The 20,379-nt window shown below is 43.3% G+C and overlaps 1 protein-coding gene across 9 annotated transcripts in view; it reads right to left on the bottom strand.

The window, feature by feature from the left end:
* PDE1C (phosphodiesterase 1C) overlaps window positions 1–20,379 on the bottom strand; it is a 592,240-nt gene that overhangs the window by 14,162 nt on the left and 557,699 nt on the right. For 8 of the 9 annotated variants that reach the window (XM_021079205.1, XM_021079206.1, XM_021079207.1 and 5 more), the window contains one exon: window positions 5,143–5,211. In XM_021079205.1, coding sequence (XP_020934864.1) covers window positions 5,143–5,211 — 69 coding nt within the window. Of the gene's footprint in view, window positions 1–5,142; window positions 5,212–12,415; window positions 19,569–20,379 lie in introns of those variants that run through there. The other variant, XM_021079214.1, reaches the window with a different exon arrangement.

Genomic DNA, 20,379 nt, shown 5'->3' with positions numbered 1-20,379 from the left:
CTGCATCCACAACCTATGCTTCAGCTTGCAGTAATGCTGGATCCTCTAACCCACTGAGCGAGGCCAGGGATCAAACCTGCATCCTCATGGATACTAGTTGGGTTCTTAACCTGCTGAGCCACAACAGGAACCCCCTTAATACCCTCATGGATACTAGTTGGGTTCTTAACCTGCTGAGCCACAACAGGAACTCCCCTTAATACTTTTTTTAATTAAGTCTATGAGTGGTAAATTATGTTATTGTATACCTAGAATGTTTTTACTGTGCCTTCACTCATAACTATTTAAGCTATTTTATAATGCTTTCTTTCAGCATACAAAAGATATTTCATCGCCTTCTGTCATGTACTGTTACTAATGCAAATGTTGCTATCAGTTGCTTGTCATTTTATTACAGGCAACCTGCTTGCAGTTCCCCTGAACATAATGAGCTTCTTATATTTAAGATTTTCTCACCCTTGATATAATTTGGAATGATTTCACACAATGCATTTAGGCATGTATTTAGTTTTATTTAGGTATGGCAACTGAGGTGCATTTACCATTTAAGAATTTGAGCATTTAGAGCTGTTTATCTATATTTTGTGCTCTTTCATTTTACAAATTGAGATATAACTCACATACTATATAGTTCACAATTTGAAGCATACAGTTCGGCGCTTTTTAGTATAGTCACAAGGTTGTGGGTCATCACCAATATTTAATTATAAAACATTTTCATCACCAATAAAAGAAATCCCAAACCCATGAGAATTCACACCATTCTTCTCTCTCCCCAGCCTCTAGCAACCGCTAGTCTACTTTCTTTCTCTATAGATTTACCAAGTCTACGTATTTCGCATAAATGGAATCATACAATAAGTGGCCATTTGTGTCTGGTCTCTTTCACCTAGCAAATATGTTTTTAAGGTTCATCTGTGTAGAATGTATCAGTACTTTCTTCCTTTAGCATAGCCCAATAATAATTTATTGTACGGATAGATCGCATTTTGTTTATATATTCACCAGTTGATGGACATTTAGGTTGTCTCCACTTTTTGTCTATTATGAATAATGTTGCTGTGAATATTTGTGGACAAGTTTTTGTGTGAACACATGTTTTCAGTTTTCTTGGGAACATACCTAGGAGTGGAATTCCTGGGTCTTATGGTCATTCTATGATTATCATTTTGAGGAGCTGCCAAACTGTTTTCAAAAGTAGTTGCATCATTCTACGTTCCCATCAGCAATGTATGACGGTACTAATTTCTCTGCATCACCGTGAACACTGGTTATTATATATCTTTTTTATTCTTGTCATTCTCATGCATGTGAAGTGGTATCTCATTGTGGTTTTAATTTACATTTCCCTAATGACTAATGATATTGAGCATCTTTTCACATTCCTTTTGTATATCTTCTTTGGAGAAATGCTTTTTCAAATCTTTTGTCCACTTTTAATTGTCTTGTTTATTATTTCTTTTCTTTCTTCCTTTCTTTCTTTCCTTCCTTCCTTTCCTTTCCTTTCTTTCTTTCTTTGTCATTTTAGGGCCACATCCTCAGCATATGGAAGTTCTCAGGCTAGGGGTCAAATTGGAGCTGCAGCTGCAGGCCTGTGCCACATTTGTAGCAACTCCAGATCTGAGCTGCATCTGCGACCTACACCATAGCTCACAGCAATACCGGATCCTTAACCCACTGAGCAAGACCAGGGATCAAACTTGTGTCCTCATGGAGACTAGTTGGGTTCGTTACTGCTGAGCCACAACAAGAACTCCTATCTTTTCGTTGTTGAGTTGTAAGAGTTCTATACATATTCTGGATACTAAATCCTTATCAGATATATGATTTGCAGATTTTTTTTATTCTGTGGATTTTCTTCCCATTTTCTTGATAATGGAAAGTTATAATTTTGATGAAATTGTATTATTTATTTTTCTTTGGTTGCTTGGGCCTTAAGCTTCTTATCTAAGAAACCACTGCCTGATTCAAGAACATAAAGAGTTCCACCTATGTTTTTGTCTAGGAGTTTTATGGTTCAGGCTCTTTCATTTTTTAAAAATGGTTCTGTCTCTTCAGTCCATTTAGTATAAAGTCCTAAGGTTATCTTTTAATTCTCTTTTCAGCTGTGTTCTACCTTGAGCTTATACCATCAACTGTATTTTTCTTTGTTTTTAAATATTCCAACTATATGTTTACTTTTTAAAATTTCAAATCTTGAGTAGCTTCCTTTGCATATTTCTGTTCTTGTTGGGTTTCTGCACAATTTTTAAAACATTTTTGTTTCAAAACATTTAAAACATGTCCCCACAGCACGTGGAAGTACTCAGGCCAGGAATCAAACCTGCACCACAGCAGTGACCCAAGCCATTGCAAAGACAATGCCAGATCCTTAACCCACTACACCAAAAGAGAACTCTCTCTGCACAATTTTACTTTATTGTTTTTCAAGGATTTTTATTCTTCCTTTTGGCTCTTGGTGTATCCTGAAACATGATATTTTAAGTTGGTGGACAGCCTGTACCAAGAGCTTGTGGTAGAGGCATTTGCATTGTGTGATGTTTGTGAGGCAGGAGGGAGAAACAGGGCTGGCTGTGTTACGACTGAGGGGGAGGGTATCTGCTAGACAAAGCACAGCTAAGGTTAACTAGATCGAGAAGTTTGAAAACTATGCACTCCACCCCTCTGGACTTTGGAGTGGTCGGAACTCAGAGCCTGACATTCAATTTGGGACGACTTCAGACTGCCAAACTAAGGTCAAAGACAAGGTGGCCAAGATGCTGATTCATAAGCCTTAGAAACCCAGCAGGCCACCAATAGGTCCCCAGCAGAGCAGGTAGGAACTAGATTAGCTCTGCATATTCTTACAGATATGATGTCAGAGATTCCATTTAACCCAGGAATGTTATGACCTTACAACCAATAGCAAATACCACCACTGCACCCTGAGGTTGTTGGGTTTAGAGCTGTTTTCCTCCTAATGTCTACAATCACAAGAGCACAATAACCACGAGTGGGGACAAGATGAAATGGGCTTCCAGAGACCACAGAACGTGGTCGACATGATACTAAAAACCAGTCAGTGTAGTAGTATAGCTACAGTTGTGTAGCTGAAACAAATCCAAACTCCAGGATGAGCATTTTTCTGAGGATGGTTGCTTTCTATCTAGTCGTAAATTACAGTGGTAGAGCTCACTCACATACCTGTGCACCCGGCCTTATAAGCATTATTAAGGACACAAATGTGCCTGTCACCTTGGCAGGCACTGCGACAAAAAGGATTAAGACAGTCCTCCATTCTTGAAAAAGCCACCTAGCAATGGTTAAAGAACTTATAAGCAAATCGTTATAAGTCAGCATTAATTGGACCTCAAGGATTTGGAGAGACTGCAAAGAGAAATTAACCGGGGGGAGAAAAGGGTGAAGAGTGTTAAGCAGAGTAGCAGAGGCAAGAAAGTTCATGGGCTACTCAGGGAACACTGAGTCTAGTTGATGTGGCCTGGGTTGGGAAGGCTGATCAAGTTGAAGTTGGAAAAGCAGACATAGATTATATTTCATCTAGTCTAAGATGCCACTTATTGGAAAGTGAACTATTATTTCACATACGACCAAGAAAATATGTATAACACACCACTGATTGCAATTAAAGTATAACACACCACAGATTGCCAAACATTCCTATTTCAGAGGAACTAGAATGAAAGGTCCTGTCCCACTTAGCATGGATGAAATGTAGCAATTCCCCAAAGAAGCAATGCAAAAGATATATCAATGCAAGAAAACAAATTTCTTAAAAAACATAAATGCAAAAAAAATGGATATAAATTTTCTCATCAAATAAGTACAGTATTAATATTAGCATTAGGAAGAGAACAGTGAAATGACAAACTCATTGCTAAAAGTATAAAATAATACTACTTTCCTGGAAATCACTTGGACAATGATGGGTCAAAAACCTAAACTGTACACACACTCTTTGAGCCAGTAATTCTACCTACAGGAATCTGTCCTAAATCCATATTTACAGACTCGGAGGAAGATTTATGTACAAGAATGTATTAATAATAAAATGCCAGATTATTAATGCATACAGTCAGCTCTTTGTATCTACAAATGCGGAACTGCAGATGCAGACATCTGACTCTAAGGGACCCGAGGAACCGTGGATTTTGGTATCCGGGGGGGCGTCCTGGAAGGGATTCCCCCTTGGATACTGAGGGACGACTGCATATAAATAAATTACGGTTATAAGCATATGAAATGTTAATCAATCAGAAATATTTTTAACATTTAGTAACATGGAAGAAAGCTCAATAATAGCAGATTTTAAGAGGGAGGAAACAAAACTCTAAAGTATAATCTCACTCTAGAAAAATAAAAGTAATAAAGATTGGAAGGAGAGGTCATCTGGATTAGTGCTCAGTGGTAGCATTTTGGGGACATCTTTCCTTCTTATAATATGTGTTATTTTTCAGAGTTTTCTATCTCTTTTATAATCTCTCCTTTCTTCCAAGTTCTACTTGGAACTTAATTAGGCTAGAGACTTAAGTTTCTACATGGAGACAGAGTAACCCATAGATAGCTCTCATATGAAGTCATGAATGCCTCACATTTTCTGGCATATGGGATCCAGTACAGATCACACATGTTCTCCATACGTCTCAGTCGTACAGACTCGCTACCCTTTACGAGAACCCGCTATGAGTACAGTGCTAAACTGATAGGCATTCTTTCTAATTCTTATCAACACGCAGACAGATGAGAAAACAGAAGGTCCAAGAAGCTGCGAAGTGCAGTGAGCCTACACAGTTTGAACATGGCACAGTTGGGATCTGAACCCAAGTCTCCCTCGCTCTCACCAAAGGCTCACACTCCTGCACCATCTGTCTCTGCAGAGCATGTCCAGAGGAACAGCAAAGTCAACCAAGGGCCTATTCCTTCCATAAGTGAGCAGGAGAGATTGTGCACCAACTAGGAATATGGTACCCATTTCTGGAAGAACCTTACAGGTGTGGATGACAAAGTTCTCCAACCACACGGGGTTGACTGGACACACAAGGGGCCAGATTCCCAGCTCATCAACGGCTAAACTCAACTCCTGAGAAACCAGTCCTTTCTGCGGCCTGTGGTCCCTAAGTTGATGATGCAATGCCATTTACCCACCTGGCAAGGTAAGGCAACTCGTGGAGCTAGTGCTTGGAGCTGGGGAGCCATGAGAACGCTTCTTTGTGCCTGGAAAGAGGAAAAGGACGATAAGAAAGAGTAGGATTGTGGACTGAGTTTTTGAACCAGTGAACGCGCATCTGCAATGTTATCAAATGGTCTAAAAGTCTGGCTCTGAAACCAACATTTAGAAGGCAGTTGGAAGAGGCTGAGGGAGCAGCGCATAGTCCATGGTCCAGAGAAGCCAGGCGCACAGCCTTTACCTCTGTGTGATGGTTCTCAGTCTCCTGATCGGCAAATTTGGTCTTTACGGACCCACACCTCTCAGCAGGAATGTGCTCTAGGATCCCCAAGGAAGTGTTCTAACCAGGCAGCTGCCTGGGCGCCACCCCCAGAGACTCCATGTCCCTTGTACTGGGCTGACGTCTCTGGTTTCAAGGTCCACCCCAGCTGATTCTGAGATGCATCAGAGTGAAGAAGCACTGCTGTGAAAGGGGAAGTTCTGGATTTAGCAGTGAGGCGTCAGGGCTTGTCCCCTTCGCCTTTACTCCCTGTTGGACCTGCGGCAACTTGATGTCTCCCAAGAGCTGTGATGATGAAATCTTCGGCTGCAAGATGAGGAAAATGCAAACTACATCATAGGGTTCGGGTGGGAAGTAAAAGAACCGAGCTGTGTGAGGGTGCTTGGGAGCCGTGGGAGACCAGCAAAGCTAGGCGGGTGGGGTCCGGGCGTGCCTGCAGCCGGTGATGAGGTTCCTTTGAGGAAAGGGATTCGCGAAAGCTCCTGTTTACAGCTCTGGCTACGACGAACTCCAAAGGCAGGAAGGAGAGAGCAAAACGAACGGAGGGCTGAATTGCTCTGCAAAACAACTTCACAGGTTTGCATATACATGTGTGTGTGTGTATATACACATAACGGCATAGAGAGTGTGTATAAATATACATATACACGTAAAATGCACATGCACACACCTATACCTACACAGAAATATACATAAATGCAGATGTTATTTGTTCACTCATTTCTTTATTTATTTGGCCACCCAGAATGGGGGCAAATGACGCCTGGAGGCTGGACTCTAGCAACACGACTGACGCCTGGAGTCCGAGGTGGCAGAAACGCAGAGAGAACCCTTAGGCAGAGGATGTGCAGGAGTCAATGTCACGTTATTTCTGTCACAAGTCCCCTGAACCTATGCCAACGCTTTTGTAAAGTCTCCTTTGCATGCAGGGGTCTGGTGTGAGCGGAGGCTGTGTGAGTCTGAACACAGTCCTGGGTAAAGAGAAGGAGAGGTGACCGACTGGTCTCCACATCAGAGGAGGCGGGAACTCGGGATGGGCTGCGGGCGAGCACCTCCTACTCTGAGATGTGGAGAAATACACTAGGCAGGGTGCTGGAGATGGTTTCATGCGAGTCTTGACATTCTGTGTCACTGCTAATTATTATTATTATTACTGTCACAGCAACAGTACTGTTAATAGTAGTGATAGTAAAAATAGAAAACACAAAATTAACCCAAACACCTCAGACCCACAAAAACTGGTTTTTTTGTTTGTTTGTTTGTTTGGTTTGCCTTTTTTTTTGTCTTTTCTAGGGCCACTCCCATGGCATATGGAGGTTCCCAGGCTAGGGGTCTAATCAGAGCTGTAGCCACCAGCCTACACCAGTGCCACAGCAATGCCAGATCCAAGCTGCGTCTGCAACCTACACCACAGCTCACGGCAATGCCAGGTCCTTAACCCACTGAGCAAGGCCAGGGATTGAACCCGCAACCTCACGGTTCCTAGTTGGATTCGTTAACCACTGAGCCACAACAGGAACTCCCAAGAACTGTTCATTTGTCCAAGGTGAGAGGAGATGTCTAGCAGAATGCTAGGTCTTCAGTTTCTGGGTCTCGCAGGTGCCCTGAATGTCAGAGTTGGGGGAACCTTAGAGGGTTCCAAACGGGCTGTAACTGCGTGGGAGGCAATTGTGATACACATGGCTTCAGGGTCCTCTCCTGGACCCGCTGAAGGGGACTGTCCAGGGGATGGAGCCGCAGGTTTGCAGGTCAACACGTTGCCCCATTCCCCAGGTGAGGCTAAAGATCATCCATCAAATGGGGTGCTCAGACACCCGAGGCAAAAAGGTTTGCCCAAAGTGAGACGCCGGGGTCCAGGCCAGGGCCTCATCACTGCACAGCTCCGAGGGGTGCCGCTCACACTGTTCCCTGCAGGAAGCGGTGGACCTGAGTGTGTCACAAGTCGGCTCCAGTAACGGGGCTCCCAGGATGCAGATCCTCGCCGCGGGGCTCCTCGTCCAGAGCCATTCCTGACCCACTGGATCAGCCTCCGCCGCGGGGAAGCCAGAGACTCAGGGTGTTTATCCCTCCACTCCGGAGACACTTGATGTGTCTGTCCCACTGTCCCTTTGGGATAGGGTTTCTCACGGTCTAAAGATCATTCCTGGCCGGGCCGGCTGTCCTGTGCAGAGCAGGAGGTTTAGCAGCCTCTCTGGCCGCTGCCCACTAGGTGTCAGCAGCACCTTCCCTGTCGTGAAAATGACGAAACATCTCCCAGGCACTGACACATGTTCCCGAGGAGCAGAGCTGCCCTCAGTTGAGGACACCTGCTTTAGGAAGGAGGCGGGGTTTAGGGTTTTTCATTCAGAGCTGTGATTCGCAATTTGGCCACTTGGTCATTAATAAGAGTCACTGCCACACAAGCACCATTTCTAGGCACTGTATTAATTTGGGACATTTAAAGGTATGTCAGCTATCTTTTCTGATGCTACCTCTCTGAGGAAAAAATGATTTCCAATTTATGGAATTTGGAGACAAACAGAATGTAAGTCATTTGTACAAAGGTACTGAAATAATATGTACAAAGCCGGAGGGCAAAATTTAAGCCCAGAGCCTACAAAAACTTGTCCCAACAATACTTGCTCTTTCTTGACTCATCCATTACCCACGTTTCCTTCAAATGCCGTCTTCCAAAATTTGCATCAGCCCGAGAACAAGCTGGGACCTTTGTTTTAACGAAAAGGAAAAACCAAACCGGATTCTCAGGCCCAACCTAGCACTAGTGAGCCAGCATTTCTGGAGGGGCCTGGATGTTTGACAAGCATCCCAGGGGATTCTGAGCTGGGAGGCTTGGAAAAGCTTGTGTGATAGACATTCCCTTCTTTTCCTCTACCGTTGGGAAAGGCGGTGCCCTGCTTCCCACGGCTATTCTCGTGAAGCTGAGAGAGCAAAGGCAAGGTGACCTCATTCGACACTTAAAAACCTGCAGAGCACTGGATGGTGACAACCTTTTAATGGCGGTACCACTGCCAGGTGAGTTCATAGAAACGCTTCATGCGCTTAAAGATAAAAATCACCTGCTCCGATCTTCCCAAAGCCTGAAGCTCCATGGCTTTTTCTTGGGGCCAGCTTTTCATCCCCTGCAACTCTCCTCTGAAGACAGTGAATGAGACAGGAACCTCTGGGGACTGTTGGTTCGTGGAAACGCAGCCCTGCGAGCCCTCAAGCAACGCTCTTGTTTTCTCTGTACGCTTGACAAAGCGCCCAATACATCAGGGAAAGGGAGACACCACCCTCGCCTCTCCTAATCAGGAGTCAGAAAACAGGCAGCAAGCAGAGACGCATAAAACAAACTTGCTGGCAATTTCTCCTGACCAGCAGGTGGCACCAGGGACCCCTGGGCCAGGGAAGGTGGGGGGGCGGAGGTGGGGGGAAGGGGGGGGTTAGGCTGGGAGTCAGTCTCCTGTGAGTGCCCCGTTAAGTGAGGTTGGTTCCCTGAAATCATTTTCCCTTCTGCAGCCCCCACATCACCTATTCCTTTACTCACAGTTCCATTTGTGGGGATAATAGCTCATGCACCTTTCATTTTCTCAAACTCTGTGCCCCTCCCTGGCTCCCACGTCCAGGAAAAATGTCAGAAACTGAGCTGGAAGAGCCACGTCCAGATGAGCTTGCAAAGTGCGCCCTGTTCTTCCGGCCCGCAGGCACATGGGATCTACTGCAGAGGTCCACCTGAGATGCTGCTCCGGGAGCCACTCGGAAGTCCCTCTACCAGCGGGGCTTTTCAATCCCAGCTCCACACTGGGATGGTCTGGGGAGTTTTGCGGGTACCTGGGCCCGCTCCCCTTAGAAATGCTGTTGAATTGATCTGGGGTGGGCCCCGGGTCAGCTTGTCCTGCCCCCATGAGGGAAATCTCTTTCTTTCAGCTGTCAGAGGACGCGTGCTTTCTTCGCAACAGCTGGCCTGTGCTTTATCCTCAGGGATGATGCGAAGCTTGTAAATAGTTTCTTCTCATGTTTATTTAGGTTTTCAGGAAACTCTGATCCAATTCGAGACCTGATGCTGGGAGCCGGGGAGGCCCATTCAGGCTATAGGACTGTGCACTAACACGTGCCCTGTTTGGCTCTATCTACATCAGCTCTCCTTTCTGCCTCTGCTTATTATTTTGCAGTCTTTGTTTTTTTCAAAACAAATTGCTAAATGTATGTGCTTGTAGACTTCTGAAATATTTTGTAGATGAGGCAAATAGAAGAAAAACATGACTAAACGCCTCCATCAGTGCTGACATGGCCAAGTACCATTTTCCTCATCTATAAACCTTGTAAAAACATCCATTTCGGGGTGCCATTGTGAGGGTCAAGTGAAAGCACTTAGCAAACTGCAGCGCAATAGAGTGTTTGTTATTAGTTTATATCCAAAAGAAGGGTGTGTGTGTGTGTGTGTGTGTGTGTGTGTGTGTGTGTGTGAAGTAGCTAGTTTGTCATCTTAAGCATTTGAAGGTCACTCATTACATTGTCCTTGACCCACGGCATGTGACTGTCCAAAGAGGAAACAACCCGATCTGTCAGCTCGGGGCAGAAATGTCATCGCTGCAGCTCGTGTGACTGGAAGTATCTTTTGACAAACGAATAGCTTTCAGATATTTCAAATTACTGTCCTTGGTTGGCTCAGCTAAGGGGCAATGGATCCAATTCATTAGGAGTCTGGAGAGGAGGACAGTGACGTCAGTGACGGCCCAGGCTACCCGCCTTGGGGCAAATACGCACACCTAAGATCAGGATGCGGGGTTAGCACTAACCCAATGACTGGCGGCTTGACCTCAAACGAAGAATCTCCCTTCTGCAAGTAGGGTGAGCTTGGCCAGGCCCACACCTGCTGGCAAAGGGTGATTTCAGAGCCCTTGAGACCCAGCGCCGTCATTAGTAACGGTGCCGCAATAGCAATGCTGTTATAGCACAAGCAGGTCCCAAGGCAGAGGAGGGGGCTGAAGGGCTGAAGTAGGAAAAGTGTCTGTCAGCCACATCTTCACTCTCTTTCAGCCTAGGGCAGTGTCTGCTTTTATTTTATTAGTAGTAATAGTATTGTTTTGTCTTTTTAGGGCTGCACCTGCGGCATATGGAGATTCCCAGGCTAGGGGTCGGTTAGGAACTACAGCTGCCCACCTGCGCCACAGCCTCAGCAACGTGGGATCCCAGCCTCATCTGTGACCTACACCACAGCTCATGGCAACACCAGATCCTTAACCCACAGAGCGAGGCCAGGGATGGAACCTGCATCCTCATGGATGCTAATCAGATTCGTTTCCCCTGTGCCACAACAGAAACTCCACAGTGTCTGATTTTATGATACCCACAGCCTCTGGTCACCAGTGCTGTGCACACATACCAACATTTTCTCTGTGCTCCATCTGGCCAGTGTCAGAGATCAGCAAGCTGGAAGGAATCCTCCTCCTTGTCCCTTTGCAGCCTTGACAAAAGTGCATCAAGAGAAGTCCACGTTCTGCTTAGGGCTGTGGAATCTCTGAAACTTTGAACACCTTCAAATCCACCTCCTGTACTTTTGTAAGAGTTTCTTTCCAATAGTATGTAAATTAGAGCGGCACCGTCAGAGTGTTTGATAGCATCCTCCCTCCACGATACAACCGTGAATACCATGCTTGCTTTTCCGTGACTTGATCTCTGCTCAGCATAAAGAACAATGATCAAAACACAAGCGCTATTGAGACATGCGACATGATATGCTTAAATGTGTCTGTCTTAATATTTGAATATGTTTGGAATTGGGCCATATGAGCAAGGAGTCCAAAAAATGGTCCACAGGTTTTGACCCAGGAATCTAAGAATTTTTCCAATAGAGAGATTCAGAAATGCAACAAAGCTTTATGCACAAAGAACCCAGCTGCTATTATTTACAACTGCGAAAAATAAAATGAACGCATGTAACTTAATTGTCCAACAGCAGAGAGGCCGTTAAGTAAACTGCAGTAGAGCCGCAAAATGAAAAGTTCTGTTGTACCTGAAATAATATTAATAGTTTTTTTTTTAATATAAATGGCATAATGCTTACAATCCAATGTTATGGGAACAAACCGTAATACAAAATTAACTGTACTGTTCAGTATGGCCTCAACTGTGTAAAAACACATACCAAGAGACCATAAAGAAATACAGCAAATAATTACAGTGAATAATTGCTGAATGGGGTATTACAAGTGATTTTAATTGTATTATACTTCTCTATAGTTTTCAAAATGAGTAAGTTGTTTTTTGCTTTCAGAAAAAAAAAGAAATTAAAAAAAAAAGTTTCTCTGCCTGGTAAACACAGCCACCTGGAAAGACCATCACAATCCCTTTTGTCAGAGTAATAATCCGGTGGAGTTACTACACAGGAAGAAAACACAGAGGCGGCCCAGATAAAGAGGTGGTATTTATGTAATATGCACCATCACCACTAGGGGCGTCCCCTTCAGAGGCTCGTTTGAAGAAGGCAGGATGGACACCACTTACTAATTAAACCGCATATATATATGGTCACCAACAGGGGTACTGACGATTGCCTTGTCAGACTCCTTATGTCTGTGGCTGGAAAGAAAGAAAAGTGCCAGGTATCCCTTTCAGGAGAAGGAGAAAGAAAAAATGTTTGGAATTTGAAAACTAGTGTTGTGAAAATGTAAAAGCATATTATGGTACCAAGAAGAAAACAACATATGGAAACCAGCCTAATTCCTTGATTACTGACATTTCTTATGCCTCCAAGGAGCTTCTGATAACCCATCTACTTCATCCTTCAAAAAATATTATATGAGACATGATACTGTATATATCTTCAATGTGCAGACAGAAGCACTTGGTACCGAGGTATTGTGTGGCATTTGGAGGAATACAAAAGACAGATGGTGGAGTGAGTTTGGACAGCCTCATATCTGGGACAAAACACGGAAAACAGTGAAAAACATTAAAATAAAGAAAAAACAGTCTTTTCATTTTTCAAATTCCAATAGAGAGGTTAACTCATTGTTTTTATTTGGTAATCAGAAGAACATACAAGTACTTATTTGTTACAAGATGCTGGGGGAAAATTATACATTGAAGGAGTGTCGGCCTCATCTGTGCAGTAAAGGTTCACAATAAACACAATTTATTGAGAGTAGTTTAGCATATTCTGTTTTATATGAATCCCTATGATTTATTTTGCATTTAGAGATGTGATGCTATGTCATCTGAATAGTTGTTTTTTTTTTTAGTACAAACCAGCATCACAGAGAACAAAACACTCTGGAGAATGGATGGTCACTCTCTTGCCTTATGAGACACAAATGCAAACTGCAACTTCATTTTATCTGCTAGAAACACATTTCACATCATGGAAGTACACTCCATCTCTGCCGGAAAATACAAAGTCTATTTTATCATCTTCCTTTTGGGAAGAGCTTTCTTAGGACATATCTGGAAATTCCTTCCTTACTCCTCCTAAAGAACTGTGTATTCGGCATCATTTGGGCTAGGGTTTGGGGTTTGGGTTCTGCTTATCTCCCTCTTTTAAGTCTTGATTTTAATCCAGACATCTCCCTGAAATCCAGCTGAAGCGCAGCAAAATCTAAGGCTGAGGAGATGAGCTGAATTATCCGTTCATACATGGCCAGTGCCCGAGAAAGGAGAGGGTTTATAGAGCCATGGGGAGGGCACAGCATCCTAAGGAGAAAAATCTTGTGCCCAAACTGTGCCCTACACTGAGGGAGGATAAGAGCCTTCTACTAGACTCGCGGCGAGTCACCTTGCTTTAGGTAACTGATCTCCCATGAGGATTTCCTTTTTCTTGCTTCCTTTCCCCAAACTATTCCCTCCTCCCCACCTGCCCACACCCGTGCCTGGCCCACAACATTTCCTCATATGGATCACACTGGAACAAGATGATTTTGTTTCTTCCGTTATTTTGTGTTTCCATGTGCTAAAACGATGTTGCAAGCAGGATGGCTTGCCTGGACAGAGGCAAAAGAAGGAATTGCAAAAGACAGAAAAATGAGAGAAGGAAATAAGGGAAAGGGGAAAGAAAGAGTATGAAAAAAAGGAGAGAACGCTTAAACTAGGAGGAATCTGGCTGTACAGTGGGCACCAGAGTTGATTAAAAACCTAACCAAGCTCTACAAAGGAAAATAGCAAATATTTTTATAAACTTTTTACAGCATATAAAATTGTATAAAAATATCATCAAAGCAAGAAAAAAGGAAAATGTATACTCTACAGTTCTAGCTCTAGACTCAGTGACCGGACAATCCCTATGGCTGTAGATTTTGACTATAAATCTATGTAGATTGGTGGTTGACTCTACTCTGTATCATCACACACACACCCACTCAAAGACAAGGACACTAGCACACAAACACCTACCCTAAGATAGATCACAACAGAGAAGCGAAATCTATACAAGGAATGCCTCCCGGGCAATCTACTTAAAAGCCAATCCATAGCTGCTGGCGTTTAATGGGCATCATTTTAAATGAATTCTCCTGCACCTCATCTGACAGCGAAATGCCTCTGTTGGTTCGGAAGCCAGCTCCCATGAAGATATTATGTGTGAGGTTCAGGAAACATGGCTGCCAAGAGCCACTGGCTGGTCTACCCCAGCCAGCATTGAACACAGAGGTGGTGGGATTTCCCCAGTGGAGACTGAGTAAGTGTGCCCTGAGTGAGATGAAGGGCTCACACACCAGCCCCTGCTTCGCCCCTTGGTTCAGTGGATGGCAATCTAGGCTGGGTTCAAGTTCCTGTAGTCAGGCCAGCCATTGCCAGTGTCAATCCATTTCTACTTGGGAACATAAACCAGAATAAATGTGAATTCATTTCAAATATGTCTGCTGACATTTTAAAGAAAAAAAAATGGGTGAGGTGGAGGGGCATTCGTTAAAAATAATCAGGAATTAATAATGTTTCAGCTGACTCTCCTGACGCTTTCTGTCCGAGGCGCCTGCCGTACCCTACTCTTGTTCAATGTAAAAACAAGATGTTCTTTCGATGAAACGATTCTTGTCGATTCCTGGAGGAGCATCCAGTCTTTTGCAAACGTCCAGGGAGAACTCCTTCCCATTTTTCTAAACTTCCCCAGACCCAAATTCACTTATAGGATGAACCCTGTGTAACGTCCAAGAGGCTCTGTGACCATTCTAATTCCACCATTGCTTCTGTGCCCACCAGCATCTTTTAATGAGAGGGAATCTTCATGACTGAAATCTGGTTCTGGCAGGTAATGTGTTTCTTGGTTCTCAGAGGGATATTTTATAGAAATATTGTGCTGTTGGTTACACTTTTTCATTAAGTGCATTTTCTAAGTGATAATGAGGCCTTTAATCATGGATCACTGTTGATGAATTACAAATACTACTTTCCACTTATTCACACAGAAGATCCAATATAATATCACTATTGCAATGTTAAAGAAATAACATCCAGTGTTGTGGTGGTTTAATACTATACTGACCACAGTATCGGCAGAGGAAAAATTGGGAAATGCTGCACATATAAAACCATTTTGTTTCAAGAAAGTCTATTTTGGATTTTATTTTATTTTTTAATTTTTTAGGGCCGCACCCACGGCATATGGAAGTTCCCTGGCTAGGGGTCGAATCAGAGCTTTTGCTGCCAGCCTACACCACAGCCACAGCAACGCCAGCTCCGAGCCGTGTCTGCAACCTACACCACAGTTCACGGCAACGCAGGATCCTTAACCCTCTGAGGAGGCCAGGGATCGGACCCACATCCTCCAGGATACTGCGTCCTCATGGGTACTAGTCAGATTCACTTCTGCTGAGCCACAATGGGAACTCCCTGGGATTTTAAATGTTACAACTTGGATTATAAGTAAATCTACTGGTAATGCTTTATGGATTAGTGTTTCCATCCCTTTTGGAAGAGCCTTTTCATATAAATCCTCTTTTGGTTTTGTTTTGGTTTTGCTTTTTCATTTATTTGTTTTTCTGAAACCCAAAGACCATAGAGAAATTTTAATTATGGTCATAAACTTGGCTCTGATCATTTTCCCCACGCTGCTTGCAGTTTCCGATCCCTGGTAAAAAGCTATTTGTGTCACAAGGGTGTGTCTGCACATACTTAGAGCATAAGCCTTGAGCAATGATTGACATATAGAAGCTGTTGAGTACATTTTCAGGTAGATTGGAACTCCGTTTGTACTCAGGAGAGTAGTGGAATTCAGTTGGCCAATTCTGCATGTGTTTCCAGAATGCTAAGTGTATGCAGGCACTGTGGTGGGCCAGGGCTGCAACTCCTGTGGTATGTGGGAGAATCTCAGAATCAGAATGAAGTTGATTCCCTAAAATCCCATTTATTGGGGACATACTACTACACATGCAGGTTTCAGTCTCAGGATCTTCTCTATCTCATTATGAGAACAAGATTTGTGCCTTTTTTCTTTTGTTTTCCTCCTTACTCCATGGGAAATGAATATTATGAAGTCATTTCTATCATGTAAGTCTCTGCTCAAAGGTTAAGAATAGAAGAAAATTATTATCTCTTCCTACCTATCTACCTATTATCTACCTTATCTATCTATCTGTCATCTTCCTATCTGTTTATCCATCTATCTATCTATCTACCTATCCAAAGAAAAGTGATCCATGACAGAAGTGATACGAAAATACTAAAAAGCTAGTATCCTTACTCCTAAAATATGGATTACAAAATTGGTCTCCATCTTTTTATCCGCTCTCTGTATCCCATCCTGTGATAATATTGCTCTTGACTTTTTATTTTTCACATTTACTAGAGGCATAATTTCAAGTGGCAAATAGAATATAATGGCTTTAATTCTACAAAAGAAATGAACAGATATCCTAGATTGTTCTTTGGCTCTCAGATGTCTGCTATCAGTTTACTAATTTAAGTGTATCAGGTCCTTAATGAGATCCTGTCACATGTCAATAGTTTTTTTAAAGCGCCAGGAATAAAATGGACATAGGGAGAAAACCTATTTGAATTTCATGAATTAGAAATGGGTTTCTTGCCTGCTACCATAAGCAACTAGGGCTCATAACCTAAGAAAGGTTGGTTGGCATGAGTATAAGTTGGAACAAAGGCCTGTCTATGGATCCGCCATTATGGCACCGAAACACACTGTATCACCAAAACTGGGCTGTAGAGCTATTTGGTGACCTGGGGACCCAAACTCAAGGGCTAACTCCGTTTGTCACTTTCTACCCAGGAACACGTAGAACCTGTGGTTGTCACTGGTGGGAATGACCCTAGTACTTTCCCCACATACTGGTGAATTGTTAACTCAGGTGTGTCAGCCTTTGTTTTCTATGTAACAGTGGAACGCAGAGGAAGATGCTGTAACCCATGCCAGGGAAGAAGGTCTGTCCCACATCACTGCTCAACTTGGAGGAAATTCTCAAGAGAACTGAATGACCTTTAGCAAGTGAGCTAAAGCCCCGGAAATACTGAGCTGTCAGTCAATACTGCTGTCTTACCAGCTCCAGCATCAATTTATAGCACAGTAGTACATTATTTTTTAATTAAAAAAATAAACAATTTTGCTTTTTTGATCAGTGTCCCTTCAAAACACTTAATAAGGATTTTAGAATAAGAGTTACATGGGGCTTTTGTTTTTCCACACTGAGGGTTCCAAGCAGAGTGCTAACCTGAATAAAATTCTCTTCCCATTCTTTTCCAGCTAAATGGATGACTTAAAGCAAATGAAAAACATTCCCATCTTTATTGGTGCTAGAAAAAAATGGCTATATTCCTATTTCTGTTTCAAATAGTGTGCAGTCTTGCTTGTCAGTATATAAAAAGGGGAGCTGCAGGCTTTCCATTTTGACTGGCTGCAAAGCTCTTCACAGAAAAATACAGAACTGAAACGAGGTAAAAGGTTCAGATTCCAAGGTCAAGATCTGACATGCATTGGTTGTATTTCACTCCTATATGAAACCACACCACCCCAAAGAACATCGTTTGCAAACTGATGTCCCAGGTACTGAATGCAGTTCACAGGCATGTTTTCTTTGGCCAGCACAGTGTTTGTAAGTTTCTGAATGAGTTGCCAATATTAAAAAAAACTGGAGAGTGTTTATATAAAATCTTAGGTATCTTGGGCCCCTCATTCCTACACAGCACTAATCCCAGAGCTGCCTAGCAACAGCCCCGACTGGCAGCACCTCCCCACCCACCTCCTCGCAGCCCCTGCAGCCCTTTACTGCCTCACCGATACCCAGGCCACTTTGAACTGCCATTTACCACAATCATTCTAATATCATGCTTGCTTTACTCATTTACTTGACTTGCTAGGCTCCTGTTTTGAATGGGTGACCACATGGTTTACTGCGGTTACTGTTAGGAAAACAGGAGGAGCAACAGAAAAATCCATGTTCTTACAAGCTAAATGTTAGGTTTATGTAACATTTAGATTCCTTTAAAAACCCTTCTCTAATATCAGTACGTGATGGTGCATTCTATACAGCAGTTCTGCAGAGCTTTCTGTCGGGGAACAAAAGGCCTTGCAGACCACATACCATATTCTCCTTCTTTCTGTCTGAAGAAACACCAACATTTTGCCTTCGTGATGAGAGGATTTTTTTTTTCTTTTTTTTTGTCTTTTTGCTATTTCTTTGGGCCGCTCCCGCGGCATATGGAGGTTCCCAAGCTAGGGGTCGAATCGGAGCTGCAGCCACTGGCCTACGCCAGAGCCACAGCAACGCGGGATCCGAGCCGCGTCTGAGACCTACACCACAGCTCACGGCAACGCCGGATCGTTAACCCACTGAGCAAGGGCAGGGACTGAACCCGCAACCTCATGGTTCCTAGTCGGATTCGTTAACCACTGTGCCACAACGGGAACTCCGAGAGGATTTTTTTAAATGTTTGTTTTTGTGCTTGTTTAATGTGGAAATGCAATCTGCAACAAGGAACACACTTGAGACTATTGTCTAGCTCTTTCTCTTCCTCTTACTCATTCTCCTCCATCACCAACATATTCATGTGATCTACAAAGATTCCTTTCTGAGCCACCACCACATCTTAAGAATCGGTTTTACCCAAATCACACCATTCAGATCCACAAAATTACTTGACTTGCACTCCATTGGATCCCACTGTTGACTTGGCTTCAGGAGGCTGTATTTTTATTCTCTTTCCAGGCTACCTCCACTATCCTTACTTTTGACTTGTGCTACTAATCATCTCCTACCTGGTATATCTAAAGGCTCACAAAAATGAAAAAAAAAAATACTGGACATATCTCCCTGATACTAATTCTGTAGTGCTTCCCTGAATAGAAAGAAGAGCAATGAAGTCAAACCATACATATTCAAAAGAAGAGGACCAGCCCGTGGTAAAAATTACAGTAACCACTCAGTTATGGATGTTACCCAATGAAAACACTGGGTTTCCCACCTGACCAATATGGTAATGAGTTGAAACATTCAGGTTTATATTAATGAATGCACAGGTAAATTAACCATCGAATAAAGAGTCCTATAGGAAAATCTCCTTTTTTTTTTATAAAACAAAGAAAATTTCATATTATATAAATGGAAAGAAAAAGCATATGAACAAGTCTGAAAGGAAACTGGAGAAAAGGAATGTTTCTGACTTAGGAAAGTAATAACCAGAGAGCAAAATCATCATCTTAGCTGCGCTGAAGGCCAGCCGAGCTGTATCCACCATCGGCAACCAGTGCAAAAATAACACCATATCAGGTAATGGCATTGACAGTAATACAATGGCAATTCCTGCGTGTGTGGCTTTTTCAGGCCTCTCTCAGCATCTCCAGGATGTCCATTCCCAGCAGGCCAGACAGGTGCCTTGAAAGCCAGGGCATTAGCAAAGGATTTTGAGGAAGTCCCTTCATGTTTTGTTTCTGTTTGTGCAAAAAACCTGACGCTGTGTTGTTTGCTTGGAGTAGAGGGTGTTCCCCCACGGTTCTAAGACCTCAAACCAGCTCCCAGGAAGTCACCTCCTGGAAGTACATGACATGAGAGAAGGCCAAGTGTGGGGGGCTTGTTTTTGAAAGTTGTACACCTTCCCCAGATAGGGGTCTTTGTGGAAGGAGAAGAGAATGAAGAAGCTCAGCTAAAATGATGCAAGACATTGGCAGCCCCTCTTATTGTCTATGAGATGTGTTTTACTCTTCTGAATCTGAAAAAAAGAAAAAGAAAAAGAAAAGTGTCAATGCTGCCTTTCCCCCCCCCACCCCGTCTCCACCCTCCAGGTCTGAGAAGAGAATCTAAGGGAAGAAAAAAGAGAGGGGGGAATCAATTAAACATTTCAAGACTAGTCACTGCCGTCTCCTTTGTTATAGAATCATTCTATTCATAAAGGGGAAATCTCAGTGGAGAATTTTAAACACTGGTTACACTGGAAGCCTTAATAGTTGCTTTAAACGAAATCATCAAACGCTTTGTTCACGCAATATAGATTTTTTTGCTTTTTAGGGCCGCACCTGTGGCATGTGGAAGTTCCCAGGTTAGGGGTGGAATCAGAGCTACAGCTGCTGGCCTACGCCACAGCCACAGCGACATGGGATCCGAGCCGTGTTTGCAACCTACACCACCAGCTCACAGCAATGATGGATCCTTAACCCACTGAGCAAGGCCAGGGATGGAACCTGCATCCTCATGGATACCAACTGGGTTCATTACCACTGAGCCACAAAGGGAATTTCCGGCAATATGGATATTAAGACTCGTTATTTTGCAATCAGGCTGACAGTGACTGCCACATCTGGTCAATTTGCCTCAGAGGTCAGTGGGTTTGGAAGCAATCAGATACAGCTAAGCCCAATCATTTCCATAAGCAATGCTGCTCCATCAGGATCCACAGCTGTCTGAGGAGGACATTCCACCCCAGACTACAGATTCCTCATGGGCAGGGAAATATCTTATTTATCTTTATAATTCTTTTTGCATGTAGTGCAAGGTCTGCCACATACCATGTGCTTAACAAATGC

The sequence above is a fragment of the Sus scrofa genome, chromosome 18, assembly GCF_000003025.6.
Source record: "Sus scrofa isolate TJ Tabasco breed Duroc chromosome 18, Sscrofa11.1, whole genome shotgun sequence".
Classification (NCBI taxonomy): Eukaryota; Metazoa; Chordata; class Mammalia; order Artiodactyla; family Suidae; genus Sus; species Sus scrofa.
This window is presented reverse-complemented; position numbering and strand designations above follow the sequence as displayed.